The 15,860-nt window shown below is 39.6% G+C and overlaps 1 protein-coding gene across 4 annotated transcripts in view; it reads left to right on the forward strand.

Moving 5' to 3' along the window:
• Positions 1-15,860, forward strand: part of LOC109428906 (pro-resilin) — a 48,640-nt gene that overhangs the window by 23,269 nt on the left and 9,511 nt on the right. For all 4 annotated transcript variants that reach the window (XR_009998543.1, XM_029874976.2, XM_029874973.2 and 1 more), the window contains 2 exons: positions 14,358-14,558; positions 14,639-14,830. Coding sequence is in view for 3 of the 4 variants with exons in the window: in XM_029874976.2 (XP_029730836.1) it covers positions 14,358-14,558; positions 14,639-14,830 (393 nt within the window). In the remaining variant the exon portion in view is untranslated. The remainder of the gene's footprint in view (positions 1-14,357; positions 14,559-14,638; positions 14,831-15,860) is intronic.

Raw genomic sequence — 15,860 nt, forward strand, 5'->3', positions numbered from 1 at the left:
AAATCAAAACACAGTCAGTACCCAGTGTCATTGTTATGCACATCGATCGTCACAACAAGCACGAGACCCGCGAGACCTCGCGCATCCATAACATCAGTGTCGCATCAATCATCCGATCCCCGAGAGGCCTATATCCAGCCACCACTTCTTAAAAGGACAATTTAATAAAGCACCTGCCGTCAAACTCTCTGGCCTGCGTGCGCCTACACAGTCAGCTTCCACTATCGCATCCAATCGGAAGATGTGCTCAATCGTGAGATGAAGCCGTTAACAATTATGCAAATTGAATGCAGCAGAAACGGCGGTCATAAATCGTCGTAATTGCAGCGACATCATCGACGACACCGGTCGAGAGTGGTCGGCTACCTAGCTACAAGTTGTGCCGCCGGTCGATCGCTAAGGAATGGACAAACGCCGGGATCGACATTTGAAATGGAAATCGGACTGCTCGGGGATGATTTAAATCGTATCATTTGTGACTTGTTTGAAGTGCACGGTAGTCGTAAGGACGCATAATTTCTAGACATTCTTCGGCTCAGATTTCCAGATGAGACTTTGGATGATCATAACAAATTAACACCAGAGAGAATGCCACCACTGGCTCGACAGGGACGACATCAATAGCTATTTGACTACCAGGAGTCTAGAAGGTAATTGAAATTTATGCCACGAACTCACGTACACGAAGACCGGTTGCGGCGATTATCTAATCTCGCATGCGATCCTGCGCATGCACTTCTGCATTCTCCAGATGGCATGACAAAGGAAGCGACCAATCCGGCTGCCGCAGTCGAGAGTTAATTGATTAATCACGTGTTTGCGCTTGATCATCAATGTTTGACGAGATGAGTTACGAGCGTTTTCGATTATCCTACCAGAAGCTCAAAAATCTCTCGCCGCTAATTCATTAACTTCCCATAATTCTCGCCAAGGTGTTAATTTGGGATGCTCGCGCCAGAAATAATCATAAATCGCATTTTTACGGCCCACTAGTGGACCATAAAACTTACAATACCTTGTTATGGAAATGGCAGCCACTTAAGTGGCAAACTCAAGTGGCCACACCGAGACGCTACCGACAACTGAGGTCTAAGACGAGCGAGGAGGGCCCTGCTTGTTCGCGTGAAAAGGTACTCGTCCGTCAATAATCATCGACATGTCTGAACGACCACGGTTGGCGTGCAACGACGTACAACTTCCGATACATCCTCAGTGGGTGCTGCGGTACCGTTGAACGTGGTAGCCTTGTTATAACTACAAATTTCCAATTACTCAAAGGAGCTTTTTCTAACAATATGAAAGCACAAAAAAATGAAAAAAAAACTCACGCACAGAAAATATGATTATGTGAGTTTGTATCATGTTATGTGCGTAAGAAAAAATCTTCTTTGAGAAAGTAGATGTTTTTCTGCTTACCTGAATATAAGAAAATCGTCTACGAGATTTGTATAGAGCTTAAGTCCTCATATAGGGGAAATTGTGTATTCTCGGCAGTTTTGTTCTCTTCGTCATGAGGGGTTTTTTGAAAGCGGTTGAACTCAAAGTTGGCCTCAAATCCTTCCCAATCAAGCTGAATTATATTACCAAGTTTCAAGAATTTTGGCCTACAAAAACCCCTCAAGAGAACAAACCTGCCGATAACACGCATCATCACCCTATATAAGAAAAAAAATATTTCTCATTGCTTTTCTGTGGACAAGGAACGCGAATGAAATATCTCTTTTGTCATATTCGAAACTTTTCTTTTGCTCTACTTAATATAGGAAAATCGCATATGCGGTTTCAGATTTTCTTATTTTTTTAAGTTTTTTTTTATTCTTCAATCACTTAACCTTATTTACAGCTCTTTTGTCCACTAGTGTACAGCGCCTAAATGTATTCTATTCTAATTGTACTATATCGAACTGGTTGCCGTTGAGCTGCTGTCACTTTTCTACCCTGTACATGGGTAGAATGATGAGCACGAGGATGCTGATGTGTGGCTCTTGTTCCTTCTCCAGTCCAATTGGGGGTCCATTATGAGTTGCCGTTAGCCGATATCCAAGTTTCCGGGTCCGTTAGAGCATATGCCCAGAAGAGGGTCAGGTGTCAGCTGCTCTCGGGGGAAGAGCAACTGACGAAAAATTGCAAGTGCCGGGGCTGGGATCGAACCCATGACCATCCACTTTTGAAGTGAACGTGCAGCCACTACGCTACAAGCCCCGGCAATATTTTCTTACGCCCTTACAAATTTCAAAAAGTTTACTTTGTGAATATTTTTAAAAATTATTAATTTTTTCATTCTCTTTTCGCCAATATATTTGCGCTTACAAGAATATTAAAAGAAATCTTTTCTGATTTTTCATATTTACCCGCTTCCATAAGCGTACGTTAAGTCTTCTTTGTGATATTGGAAATATCTTTCCACCTTCCTATACATGAAAAATCCTGTTTTAAAAAAAAAATACAATTTGTTAATAATTAAAAAAAAAGAAAAGATATTAAAAATAACCATTTTTAAAACATTTACAATTCCACGCACTTGAATTTATTTTATCAAATCATCTTTATTTTCTTTTTTTCGCTAAAAATTTCTCGAAGGATTTTTTTTTTGAAAACTCTTTAAAGATTACTTCAGAAATTCAACAGGGAGAAAAAAACTCCTTGGGGCTTCATTTGGAAATTTCTCTACAATATTTCCCAGAAATTCATTTACAAGTACTTTTTTAAAAAAGATCCACTGGCTTATTTGCAAAAGTTCTTCAAAGGTTGCTATACAAATTCCTCCACTGATGCCTATAGAAATCCCACAAGGTATTCCATATTTTTATTTTCAAATGATTCTTGCATCCTTTTGAAATTTTTCTATGATTTTTTTTTCAAAACTGCCACAGTAATCCCTTCAGAGATACTTTCAGAAATTTTTAGAATGATTCCCTTGAAAAAAATCCAGAAATTCCTCCATAGTAGATACCTGAAGGATTTCCACCAGGGATCTTTTCAAAATATATTTCAAAAATTCATTTTGGGACTCTTTTGAGGCATTCATTCCTTTAGTTTTTATTCGAAATTCCTCTAGGGATTCCTTCAGTAATTTCTCGAGTTGATCTTTTAGAGAGTCTTCCAATAATCCTTCACAAGTTTGTCTTGAGATAACTCAAAAAAATTCATTAGGGATTCATTGGAAGACCCTCCATAGATTTATCCATTATTTATTTAAAGAAGTCCTTTAACCCTTCGGGACGCGTGCCGTTGTAAAAAGTACAACACTACCAAAAAACCTCACTCGACGTATACAGTGCGGGCACGGTGCAGTTTCAAGTGTTTGATGGCGTGCGTCCTAAAAGGTTAATGAATACTCCAGGAATTCCGACTCAAATCTCTTCAGGATTCTATGGGAAACCTCCCACATTCTTTCTTCAATTCCTGGTGCGAAAATTTTAGAAAATCTTCTAAAGATTAGTTTAGAAATTCATACAAAATTTTTTTTAGAAGGTATTCCAAAGATTCCTAAAGAAAATCCTATAGGGATTCCTCGTGAATTTTATACAAAAAGTCCTCCAGGGATTTCTTAAAAATCCTCCAGATATTCCTTCCCTAATTTTACCATAGATAGCTCTAGAGGTTTCTCAAAAAAATAATTCTCCAAAAAATCCTGCTGAAAACTGTATATGGATTTTCTCAAAATATCATCCTTGGATTTTATCAAAAACTCCCACGGGGATTCTTTCGGAAAATCCGTCTCGAATTCCATCTAAAAGTTTTCCAGCGAATTGTTCCAAACATCAGAAAATTCTTCATCCCTCAGAATTTTTACTTAAAATTCCTTCCACATATCCCATTTTAAACTCTTCCAAAGGATCTTTCGAAAATCTTCTAGGCATTCCTTCAAAAAATCTAAAGCTTCATGGAGTCCTTAAAAACCCCTTCAGGAATTTCTTTGATGTTTTTTAGAATCTTCCATGATTTTTTTTTGTTCAAAAATTCCGTTCAGGAGTACTTTTAAAAAATCCTCCGCGAATCCAGATAATTCAAGTTAATTCCTTTAGAAAATCCACCAGGAATTCCTTCAGAAACATCTCCAGGGTGGCTATCAGGGAGTTTTGCAGAGATTACTTCAGAAATAAGTTCAAGGATTCACCCAAAAAAAAAATTCTTCAGGGATTTCTTCCGAAATTCCTCCAATTGCTCCGCTTGAAACTGAAGGCGAAACTTAATGAATTTTCTTATTTGTTGGCTTTTGATTTGTTTATTAAATAAAGGAGTATTTTTTTAAAACCCTTTTTCATACACGTGTAGTAGAAAATGTTTTACTTTTTTTTACGGAAACCATTTTTAAACAATAATAGTTTTTGAAACACTGAAAAATATTCTCCACCAGGAACAAATTTAAGAGATACAGATACCTTTGCAATTTGTTCCTGGTGAAGAAGGTCTTGATCCTTCCTCTACATGAGTACGAAAACCGATTTTGAAAATATTGCTGCCTTATTCAACAAAAAAAAATTAAAAAAAAAAACAAAAAATGAGGAAATGCTTCCAGTTTTGTCTTAATTAGAGTTTTTTGACAATATTTTCTTTTTCTTCAAAATTTCCTCCATAGTTTTTTTTTTAATTTCTTTAGAAAATCTTAAGAAGTTTTCACAAGGATTCCGTTGTAAAATCTTCCAGTCTATGTTGTGTCTTACACTGTTTCCTTCAGAATTTTGATTTTCTCAGGGAATCATCCAGGAATTCCTAAAAAATCACCGCTAGGTACGTACTCGTGGTCGTGAAAATCACACTTTGATTTGTATTCGGATGGTCATGGGTTCGATACCACAGATTTATTTAGAAATTCGCTATAAGTTTCCTTCGGAACTTTTTCTTCCAGGGGTTCCATCAAAATTTCTCCAGGAAAACTTTCCAAAATTTCACGATGGACTCTTCTAGAAAATCCTGTAAGGATTCCTAACAGGCAATTTTCCACGGATTTCGTCAAGAATTTCTCATGAGATTCCTTTTGAAAATCTTGTATAGATTGCTTAGGAAATTTCTTCTTGAATGCCATCAGGAAATTCTTCAGAGTTACCTCCAGAAACTCCTCTCAATTTTCCTTTTAAAATCTTCTCAAGATTCTTCAAGAAATATGTCGAAGAATTCCCCTAGAACACTTTCCATGGATCTTCCAAAAAAACATCCTTGGATGCGTTCAGGAATTCTCCCGGATAATCGGATACTTTCAGATCATCTTCTACTGAAACTCTTCAGAAAATCCGAAATTCTAAATTCCTCTGAAAAATTCCTTAGACAGGTTTCATAAATAATTCCATGGATTTCTTAACGAAATCCTCTAGAAACTTATTGGGAAATTATTCCAAAGTTTCCTTCAGATATTCTTCCAAGAAGTCCTTAAGGAAGCCCTAAATGGTAATTCTTCTAGAGATCCTAAACACAAATTCTTTAGAAGATCTCTCTTGAATTTCTTCACAAATTCCTTTTAATTTTTATTTCTGAAGTCCTTCCAAAAAATCTTCCACGGAATTAACTAATTCAAGATGCTTCCTTTAGAAAGTCCACCAGGGATTCCTTCAGAAATTTTCCCAGAATGGCTGTCAGGAAGTTAAGCACGGATTTCTGTAGATTTTTTTTTGAAAATCTTCCTTGGATTTCTTCAAAAACACTTCCAAAGTTTTCCTTTTTTTTTCAAAAAATTCTCACCAGAATCCTTTTATTTTTTTTTCAAGGATTCCTTTACAGAGCTTTTTGAATTCTGAAGAAAAAACACACTGAGAAGTACTATACTTCTCAGTGTGTTTTTTCTTCAGAATTCATATTCCTTCAGAAAATATTCCAGGGATTCTGTCAGATATTCCTCAGAGAATCCTTTCAAATGTTCTACCGGGGATTTCTTTACAATATCTTTCATGGATTTTTCTAAGATTTTATTTGGGATTCCTTAAAAAAATCTTCAGAAGTTCATCAACAGTTTGCTAAAGAAAATCTTCCAGGGATTCCATAAAAAATCCTCTAGGGATTTCCTCCAAATTTTCACCACGAATTCCTCTAGAAAATGTTGTTGAGATTTCTTCCAGGAAATTTTCCTCGGATTCTCCAGAAATTCAGATATCTCAGATATTTCTCCACAGTTTTCTTAAGAAACTCTTCTAAATTTATTTTTTAAACCCTAATGCATGACGTTGAGCATACCTCGCTGGCAAAGTGTACCACTCGCGGCAAAAATTACCCTTATGCTTAGTATTCATAAAAAATGTCTAAGAATACCCTCTGAGCACCTTCCATGGATTCCTTCGGTAAATCTTCTACTCCTGCAGAATTTTTTTCAGAAATTCGTTCATAAAACTAGAAAATTAGAATTCCTTCAGAAATTTTTCCAGAGATGACATCCAAATCTTCCAAATATTTTTTTGAAATTCTTCCAAATATATTTTTTGAAATTCTTCCAGAGATCTTTTTTTCAGAATTTCATGTTTTTTGTAATCCTTTAGGAATTCATCCACATTTTTTTTTCCAAAGTTTCCTTCAGAAATTATTCGAAAAGGTCCTTCCAGGGTAATTTTCTGGAGATTTTCTAGAAAAAATTATAAAAATAAATCCAATAGAAAGTCTCTCATAATTTCCTTCAGAAATAGTGTTTGATATGGAAAATATTTCTAAGTAGGTCCTTCCAGAAAATCTTCCGTGGATTCAGTTAATTCAAGATGATTACTTTGGAAAACCCACCACAGCGCAAAATTGGTTAGGAAGTCTTAGAAAAAAAAATCTTCAAAAATTAGATCTCAGTGATAAGATTCCTTTAGAAATTCCTCATGGGGTTCTGCCAGAAATCTCCCATGGATTGCTTTAAAAGTTCCTATTTTTTATTTCTTTCGGGCATCCATTTTCAATTGTCCGAGGATTCCTTTGGTTTACATTGATTTTCTTTAGGAATTACCTCCAGAGTTTCCTTCAGGGGGCTTTCTACAAAATCTTCCTTAAACTCATTTAGAAATTCTTCCAGAGATTTCTTAAGAAATCCCAAAAGGGATTCATTAGGAACTTCTTCAAAGAAAATCTTCCAAATATCTCTCCAGAAGTTTATCCAAAAAAAACCCTTAGAAAATGTTCCCAAAATTTTGGGTTGGGCTGCATTAGACGTTTAGGAGTGACGTAAGCCTCAGACTGTGGGTTCGATTAACGCTCCAGTCGGAGAAAACTTTTCCTCCACTGGTTTGCTAATGGGAGTCATGTGTGTTGTCCGTTGTCTAGTGTTTGTAATATTCAGTTTTTTCAGCCTTTGACTAAAGACGGTGAAAATTGTATTTCCTTGTTACTGATTTCTCCAAAACTTATTCGCAAATCGCTCCATGGATTACCCCTTCTTTTTTTTTTGAGAATATTTTCCAATTATTCCAGAAACTCATCAAGAAATTTCTCCAGAGATTGCACCAGACAAATTGCAAGAGATTCCATTAGAAAATCCAACAGCGATTTCTTCAGAAATTTCTCCAAGGATTCGTTTAGAAGTGCTTTCAAAGATTTTTCAAGAAATTCGATGGAATTTTATGGAACTTTCGGATTCCCGGATATCGTGAGATGTTTTTTTTTCAGAGTCTATCTTAGAAATTTCTCTAAGGATTCCATAAAATATTCACCCTGCAATGTCTGCTAGGATTTCTACAGGGATTCCTCCAGGAGAAATTTATGTTGAAATTCTTTCGCAGATTGTTGCATTGTAAATTATTCCAGCAGATATTCATATAGGGATTCTAGATTTTTTTTCCTTTTTTTCAAAAATGTCTGCAAGATTTCTTTAAAGGACGCTAGGTTTTTTTATGTTTTTAGAAATTTGTACAGAAATATAGGAAAAATAGGAACTTCTAATAAATTTTTAAGAATCTTAAAGCTCTTTAAAGAGGGTAAGAAAATACGTCCTGGCATTCGATCAGATAATCCTCTAGCTAAAAATAGCAAGGTATTTCTCAGGAATTTGTTTAAGAATGCTCTGTCCAACCCGAGCAGGAACGAATAGCTGGCACATAACTGCAGCATACCAAAATCAAATATTATACCAAGACAAGGTATTGGTCGGTTATCTTGGTATTGAAAATAGTTTGTTGTGGTATTGTGTAGGTATTAAGGCGAAACTGGAAGCATTTTCTCATTTTTTCGGTTTTTGATTTTTTTATTACATAACGAAGCAATATTTTCAAAATCGGTTTTCGTGCACATGTCTCAGGAATCTTCTGATTTTTTTTTTTTGAGATGGAAAATGTTTTCCATTTTTGCAAAAACCATTTTTTTTTGTGAAATTTTGCTCCAAAATGGTTTTTGCAAAAACGAAAAACATTTTCAACTACAAAAAAAAATCAGAAGATACCTTGATTCATACTCTACATGTGCACGAAAACCGATTTTGAAAATATTGCTTCGTTATTTAATAAAAAATCAAAACCAGGAAATGTTTCCAGTTTCGCCTTAAGTCGTCGTCAAAAAATACCTCGACGAGTTATTGATTTGGTATTGAGGACTGCTTGAGGTACTATGCAATTATGGAAAATTCATCATTTGAATGGGAAAATCGTCAGTTATTATTGAGGTAGTATTCACGTGGTATTCGTGGAATATACATAAGTTATTATTTTAGGTATTTTACCTCTTAGGGGCTGTCCATAAACCACGTGGTCATTTTTTTGGGACTTCTCAAACCCCCCCCCCCCCCCCCCCCGCGTGGTCATTTGTCCATACAAAATTTTTTATTCGTCCATACAAAATGCTCATAGGCCGAACCCCCCCCCCCCCCCCTCATGACCACGTGGTTTATGGACAGCCCCTTATGCAGGGCTTATTATTGCCTCATTCAGGGTGTAGGTATTGGCTTTTTCATACAAGAGTTTGATATTCTGCCGCTATTTTCTCCTGTTCGGGAAGCAGCACACATGTCACAAAGAAGTGTTGACAGAGCAAGTTTTTGGTTGTACAGGAACTGCATTCATTTTAATCTAACCCAAAGACAAAATAACTTGAAAATGACTTGTGTCCATCGAAAAATCTGCGCTAACATGTATGCTACTTGGGTGGAAATCTTTAAGGAGTTACACACCTGTGTAGAGGCAGAGGATTCCACTGGTTATCGAGCTAAAATGTTGTGCGATTTTGATTGTTGTGGTCAACAATAGAGTAGCGAGCATGGTATGTACGATTTTCTATGCTTATACTTAAGGTGAAACGGGACGCCGTGTTATTTTTCCTATCTTGCCTCTCTTTCTAACAATTTGCCTCGCGATTTTGAAGATGGTAATCTCGAGTTCTATCGCACTGAAGATGCTGAAAAACAATCAGCATATGCACTGCAAGTGAGCATACACAGTGATAGGTTTTTGTTGTAAAATATGAAGTAGAATCTGAGATTACCATCTTAGTAGCAACAGAGCAATGGCGGATATTTCCCCGACCGTCCCGTCCGCCCTTAATCACCTTATCCAAATCCTGTTCAATGCCACTCCGTTCTACGGCACCCGCAATCCCCCGCGCAAAGAAAACGCAGCTAAAGGAGGAAGGTTACAAAGTCCCATTGAACATTCGTACGCGCGTGGCTGTTGCTATTCATCGCCCATTATGTCGGTGTTGAACGATGGAGATGATCGTTTCTGGCAGTCTTGTTAACGAAAAACGCCACGCGCTTTCGGGGACCACCACTGAGCAATCTGCATGGCGTACATTTTTGATAGAATTAAGTCGGAATTGCCCCGCGCTCGGACTGATTGTAAGCGATTAGCAGTGTGTTCGTTCACCTTTTGACCCGAGAAGCTCCTTGATCGTTCTGCCAGGTCAATTGATTTCAACTCCGTCGGTCGACGATTGGCAGCCACTTAACCTTTGTCCGGCGGACACCACCACCAGGTCTCGGGGGTCCCTCTGCAAACCATGTTAAATGATGATTTATGATCGAGTCGGAGTTATGCGAATGCTGCCAGAGAAGCTCTTCGGCACATGTGTGCGCGTCCATCAATGTTGTCATGGTGGATTCCCTCCGACCAATCAGTAGTAATGATATCAATCATGACTCACATTATGGCCCGTTTCCATTAGGAGGAACATCAACGGAGCGCAGTTTGCTGTAATTAAGTACCACGTAAAACCTTCATTGGAATGATTTAGCGATGCATGCCGGGCAGGATGAATGTGAGTAGCACATTTGCAGTCTGTAGCAGTCAGTGGATTACCTCGAGCATTCGCAAATCTGATGGCGATCATCGTGTTCTAATGAATGAATTCACGTTGAATGAGATGTGAATGATGTAGATTAGAAAGGAGTTCTGGAATGGAATGAAGCTACATCTCAGCAAAGGAGAACGTGCCTCTAGAGCCGACCTACTGATACCTGATACATCTCAGCAACGTGGAGGATGCGTGAGAACCAGCCACTGAAAATCCGGTTGATATGTAATCCCTTGACTGATGGTTTGGTGATCAAAATTGCTATTTAGCAAAATCATGCTGCGTTTGATTCCCAGCAGATGGAGTATATCAGAAGGGATTTCATTATTTCAAACATGTTTTGAAAAAAACTACTTGTTTGCAATTTTGTAACAGGTTATATTCCCAAACCTTGGCGGGATAATACTGTAAAGTTTATTCCGAAAGTGAGTCATGCGTCGTATGAAGAAGCAAAGAGCTTCAGACCTATCAGTTTAACATCTTTTCTTCTGAAATGCTTAGCACGCATTGTCGATCATCACATCCGTGATGTTCATCTGGCCAACGTGCCTTTTCATGTGAACCAACATGCCTACCAATCTGGTAAGTTTACTGTGACTCTTTTACACAAAGTTGTTCACGATATCAAGAAGGCATTCGCTCAAAAGCAATCCTGCTTGGGAGTTTTCTTAGATATCGAGGGTGCCTTTGACAACGTGCCTTTCGATGCCACATTGGAAGCCGCACGGGGTCATGGTATATCTCTAATGATTTTCAATTGGATTCACCAAATGCTCAAAAACCACCATCTCTTGCTGACATTGCATCAAGCGGCAATTGAAGGTTTGTGGATGCCCCCAAGCGAGAGTCTTTACACCACTTTTGTGGAATATCGTAGCAGATACGCTATTGAGGCAACTTAATAATAGCGGTTTTCCTACTTATGGGTTTGTCGACTACTACTTAATATTGTTAGTCGATATGTGCATCACCACCCTTTTTGACCTGATACAAAACGCTCTTCAGGTAGTTGAGGGTTGGTGTCGCCAATATGGCATTTCGGTAAATCCGAGTAAAACCATAATGGCGATCGGCATTTGCGTCTTTTTGATACTGAAATCAATGTGACTGAACAAGTAAAGTACGTTGGAGTCATTCTTGATTCCAATTTCCTGAACACCTCATATTAAGTGCAGAATCAAGAAAGTATGTATGGCCCTCGGGCAATGCCGGCGATCCTTTGGTACACCTTGGGGTCTGAAACCCAAGTATATCAAATGGACTTACACAACTGTTGTTCGACCAATATTGGCCTATGGATGTCTTGTGTGGTAGGACGAAGTGAGAACGATCCAATCAAATTAGGCCATCTCCAAAAGATGTGCTTAATGGCGATGTCTGGAGCGTTCTCTTCAACTCCCACGGCAGCACTACACATTCATCTCAAACAAGAAGTACTTTCTTGCACTTACCGCCAATGGGTACTCGGTTTACTAGAGGAAACTCCTGTGAACCGCAGTTCAACATTCACCTCGTTGTTTCCATTTTTGGTGAATAGAGACAAAGTTGTCCTTGCTCCAAGTGATCTTACAATTGCCTGTTATTTTCCAAATAGGACATTTTCCTCGAAATTCCCTTCCCGAGAAGAGTGGACATCTGGATATCCGGAGAGAAGTATTTCAGACGGCACATTGTATGTTACACTGATGGCTCGCTTCTCGAAGGTCGAGCAGGTGCTGGTGTATATTCTCGTGAGCTAAGGCTGCATCAGTCTTACTCACTTGGTAGACACTGCGCCGTTTTTCAGGTCGAAATCTTTGCTCTTATGTGCGGAGTGCAATCGACACTTCAGCAGCACGTAATGGGCAAAGTAATATGCTTCTGTTCAGATAGCCAGGCTGCTCTTAAATCACTTGCGTTGGCCAATTCTAGGTCGAAGATAATTATCGCTTGTCGAACTCAAATCGAGGAGCTGAAGTCAGCAAACCTTGTATGGGTACCTGGCCATTCTTCCATCGCTGGAAATGAATTGGCTGATGAGTATGTTCGCACTGGAGCATCACACGACGTCATTGGCCCTGACCCAGCTATTCCGGTATCCAAGTGCTGGGTAAAGCTTCAGATTGACACCTGGGCTGCCACTCAGCACAAACAATACTGGAATGGTTTGGAGTCATGTCGTCAAACCAAATTGTATTGTACTGAGCCATCTCCACGGGTGGCGAAGTATCTTACAAATCTGTCAAAGCAGAATTGCAGCATTCTGGTCAAAGCATTGACTGGACACTGCCGACTCAGCTATTATATGGCGAATATTCAGGAAGCTTATTCATTTGTATGGTATAGCTAAGAATCCGATTCGAGAAACTTCGTATCATTTGATATGGGGCCGTTCATAAACCACGTAGACTTTTTGGGGGGAGGGGGGGTCTGACCAAAGTCTACGCTCCATACAAATTTCTAATTTTTGTATGGTCAAAATTCTACGAGGGGGGAGGGGGGGGGTCTGAGATGGCCATATTTTGGTCTACGTGGTTTATGAACAGCCCCTATGTAACTGTCCAGCTTTTGTGTAACTGCGTTTCCAAAGACTCAGTCACACAAAAATTGGCAATTTTTATCCCCTTTCAACATTTGGCGATGTTGCGAGCGCGAGGGCTTATGTATGTTCCTTGGAAAACACCTATTGTCCACTTGCAATTTGGGTCAAATGTACCTGATCTCTCACTTGGTATTGCGAATGTTATCCCTTACAGCGGCTTTCTAGAACAAGATTTTTGCTGAGCCCTCTTTTATAATCCTCTCCAATCACTATTCTTGGCACAGTTCTATCAATCAACAGCGCATCCATCACACCTAGTTCATGGTCTGCATTCAAACGACATCGCGATGCGTTTGAAGAAGCGACGAACCCGCACACATTTATGAAAACAAAGAACAAAATCTCATTAAAATTCCTAATTGACAACGCCACCCCATAACTGCAACATAGTTGACTTCTCGATGTAACACTATCAGTTCCGTGTTAGATTGTCAACTTGTCTCTTCGTAACACCAGTCAGTCTGGCTGATCGATTGGATGCGCGTCTGTGCATCTTGGCTAATTTGCATAGGACGTCCTCGGAAATCGTGTATTGGTTCACTTGTTCGATTCGATTGGATCCGCTTTGGGCCTTCCATCTCCGTGCGGCCTTTCAACTTTGACATCCGTTAACTCATTAATGACTTCTGTAAAAAGAATGAAGTTCCTTTCAACGCACACTGAATAATGTGCGAGAATTAGATTTCGCAATAATAAAGGGATGGTGATCGATGAGTTTCCCTCCGTTTACCACTATTAACCCAAGGGCTCCGCGGCAGCGCGACGTTCCAATCGGAGGTTGACTTTTTGCAACCGATGTGCTCCGAGATAATGAGCTATTGCCGTAAATCAAAATTTATTCCGTTCGGAACCACTCCTCCTCCACCTCGCTGGGTTCTGGTGGTGCCCCGCTGCCCGCGGGCATTGATTTACGTCGACACATTAACGAGGAGAGGGTGAGAGATGAGGAATTACCATTTAAGGTGCCACAGACCTTTTTGTTTGCCGAACGAAAGGTTCTATGATCTAAGGTAGTGATGATGCTGCTACGACAAAGAACGATTCTTCGGAAGTAAACCTTGGCGTCATCGCGCCGCCAAGCCCACAGCTGTTTCGCACGCGGAGACCTATCCCAGCTAGCAGAGTTTCGATTTGAACGATGACTGTTACCTACCATGAGAAGAATGGATTACTGCAAGATGCATAATCAAAAAATGATGATGCCACATCAGAGAGTGAGACGATGGATGTTACATTTTTGCGACTATTGTATCCCATTCCCCATTGTTTGGTGTTCGTCTCTTGGGAAAGATTTGGAAGCGACAGGGGCCAGCTCCTTGGCTCATTTATCTTTCGTACAATGCTTTGTGTTTACTTCACTGCGAATCCAGTCCCTCCAACTTCACTCCTCCGATATGCCCTTCAATAGATAATTGTGTTTACAGGCTGCAATCAAGAGAGTATTTCGGCACATTTACAATCATTCATCGGCGGTTTGATACAAGCTTTGGAAGTTGACGTTTCTTGGGCAGAATTTCACTCTATTCTCTGATTTCACTAATTATTAAAATCCCAAATTTAACAAAATATTTTAACACACCCATCTTGTAATCAACAGGGTCTCTCACTCTGCCTGGCGCTGACCATCGTCGACCAAACGCTAGCACAGAACAACCAATACCTACCTCCGGACAAGGGTTACGACTACGATAAGCCAAACAAGCCCTTCCCAACTGCCCAACAGCCACAGCAAGTGCCATTCCCGCGGCCTCCGGCCCCAGCCCCATCCTATGGACCTCCACCAGCGGCCGGTGGTGACGTGAGTATCGTTAATAAACATTTCTCATCACTAAAATAACTCCATTTTTTGATTCCTCATCTTCCAACATAATAATAAAGCACGTTCACGAACCGGGAATGCCGTTCGATTTCAACTACAATGTGAACGACATCGACACCGGAAACGACTACTCGCACAACGCGGTCAGCGATGGGGATGTGACCCGCGGTGAATACCGAGTGCAACTGCCCGACGGACGGACCCAGATCGTGCGCTACACCGCAGACTGGAAGAATGGATACAACGCGGAGGTGAGTCCCTATACCATTTTTTTTGGTTTTGAGTGTTCTTCTGCAATGTTTAACATGTATGTAACTATTGGTCACCCTATTCCGGAGTTCTTTGTTGTGTTCAAATTGTTCTCACGTAGTGTTAGGTAAGGTTTTAAGAATGTTAGGAAGATTGGTTAACTTCCAGTGCAACATTTTCGTAGTCCGGGAAATATTATGGTGGAGGTTGCATTTCTTCTACAACATTTCAATCTACTCATGAAGGAAGGACATTAAGGGCAAGTTTATATTGTAGCGGTAGAGAGTCTAAAGGTGCAAAAAACTAGCTTAAATTTACGAAAATAATTGGATAAAAAATATCTAGAACCCCCTTGAGTATAGAGTACAACATATGATAAGTATGACAAGTGATCATTTCAAACCCTATAATTTTTTTTTTTGTATAAGCGTTTTAGGGTTCAGGAGGGCTTCAGAAGCGTTTTGAGGATTAACAGAGACGTTTTAGAGAATTTCAGGGCTTATCAATTGGATTCAGTGATTCTTCAGTGTGTTTAAAGGAGTTTAGGGCGTTTCAAGTAGTTTAAATGATGCTTTAGGGGTTTTTAGAGGGTTTCGGAAACGATTCAAGGAGTTTTCAATGGGGTTTCAGGCAGGATCGTGCACAGAAAAGACGTAAAGGAAGGGGTTTTGGCATTTTCGGTACAAGGCGGAGGAGCGCCTAGTATATAAACCCGAACCCCCCGGTTACATCGTGTGCACAGCTAGTCGCGTTCGCCAATTTTTCACGAAATCTCAACTGCTGAGCGTTCAGTAACGGGTTGTTAACCCTTCAGCGCGCGCGCTGTTGTAAAAAGTACAACACTACCAAAAAACCTCGCTTTTCGTATACAGCGCGAGCGCGGTGCAGTTTCGGTTGCTTGATGGCGCGCGTCCTGGAAGGTTAACGAAAGTCTGTAAAAAAACAAATTTCGGTAAAATGTTATCGTTCACACTTATTTTAGAGTCACTTGTTCGGCTGTACTATTTTCGGTAAAAGTTCGGATTACCGAAG

The sequence above is a fragment of the Aedes albopictus genome, chromosome 3 (assembly GCF_035046485.1).
Source record: "Aedes albopictus strain Foshan chromosome 3, AalbF5, whole genome shotgun sequence".
Lineage (NCBI taxonomy): Eukaryota > Metazoa > Arthropoda > Insecta > Diptera > Culicidae > Aedes > Aedes albopictus.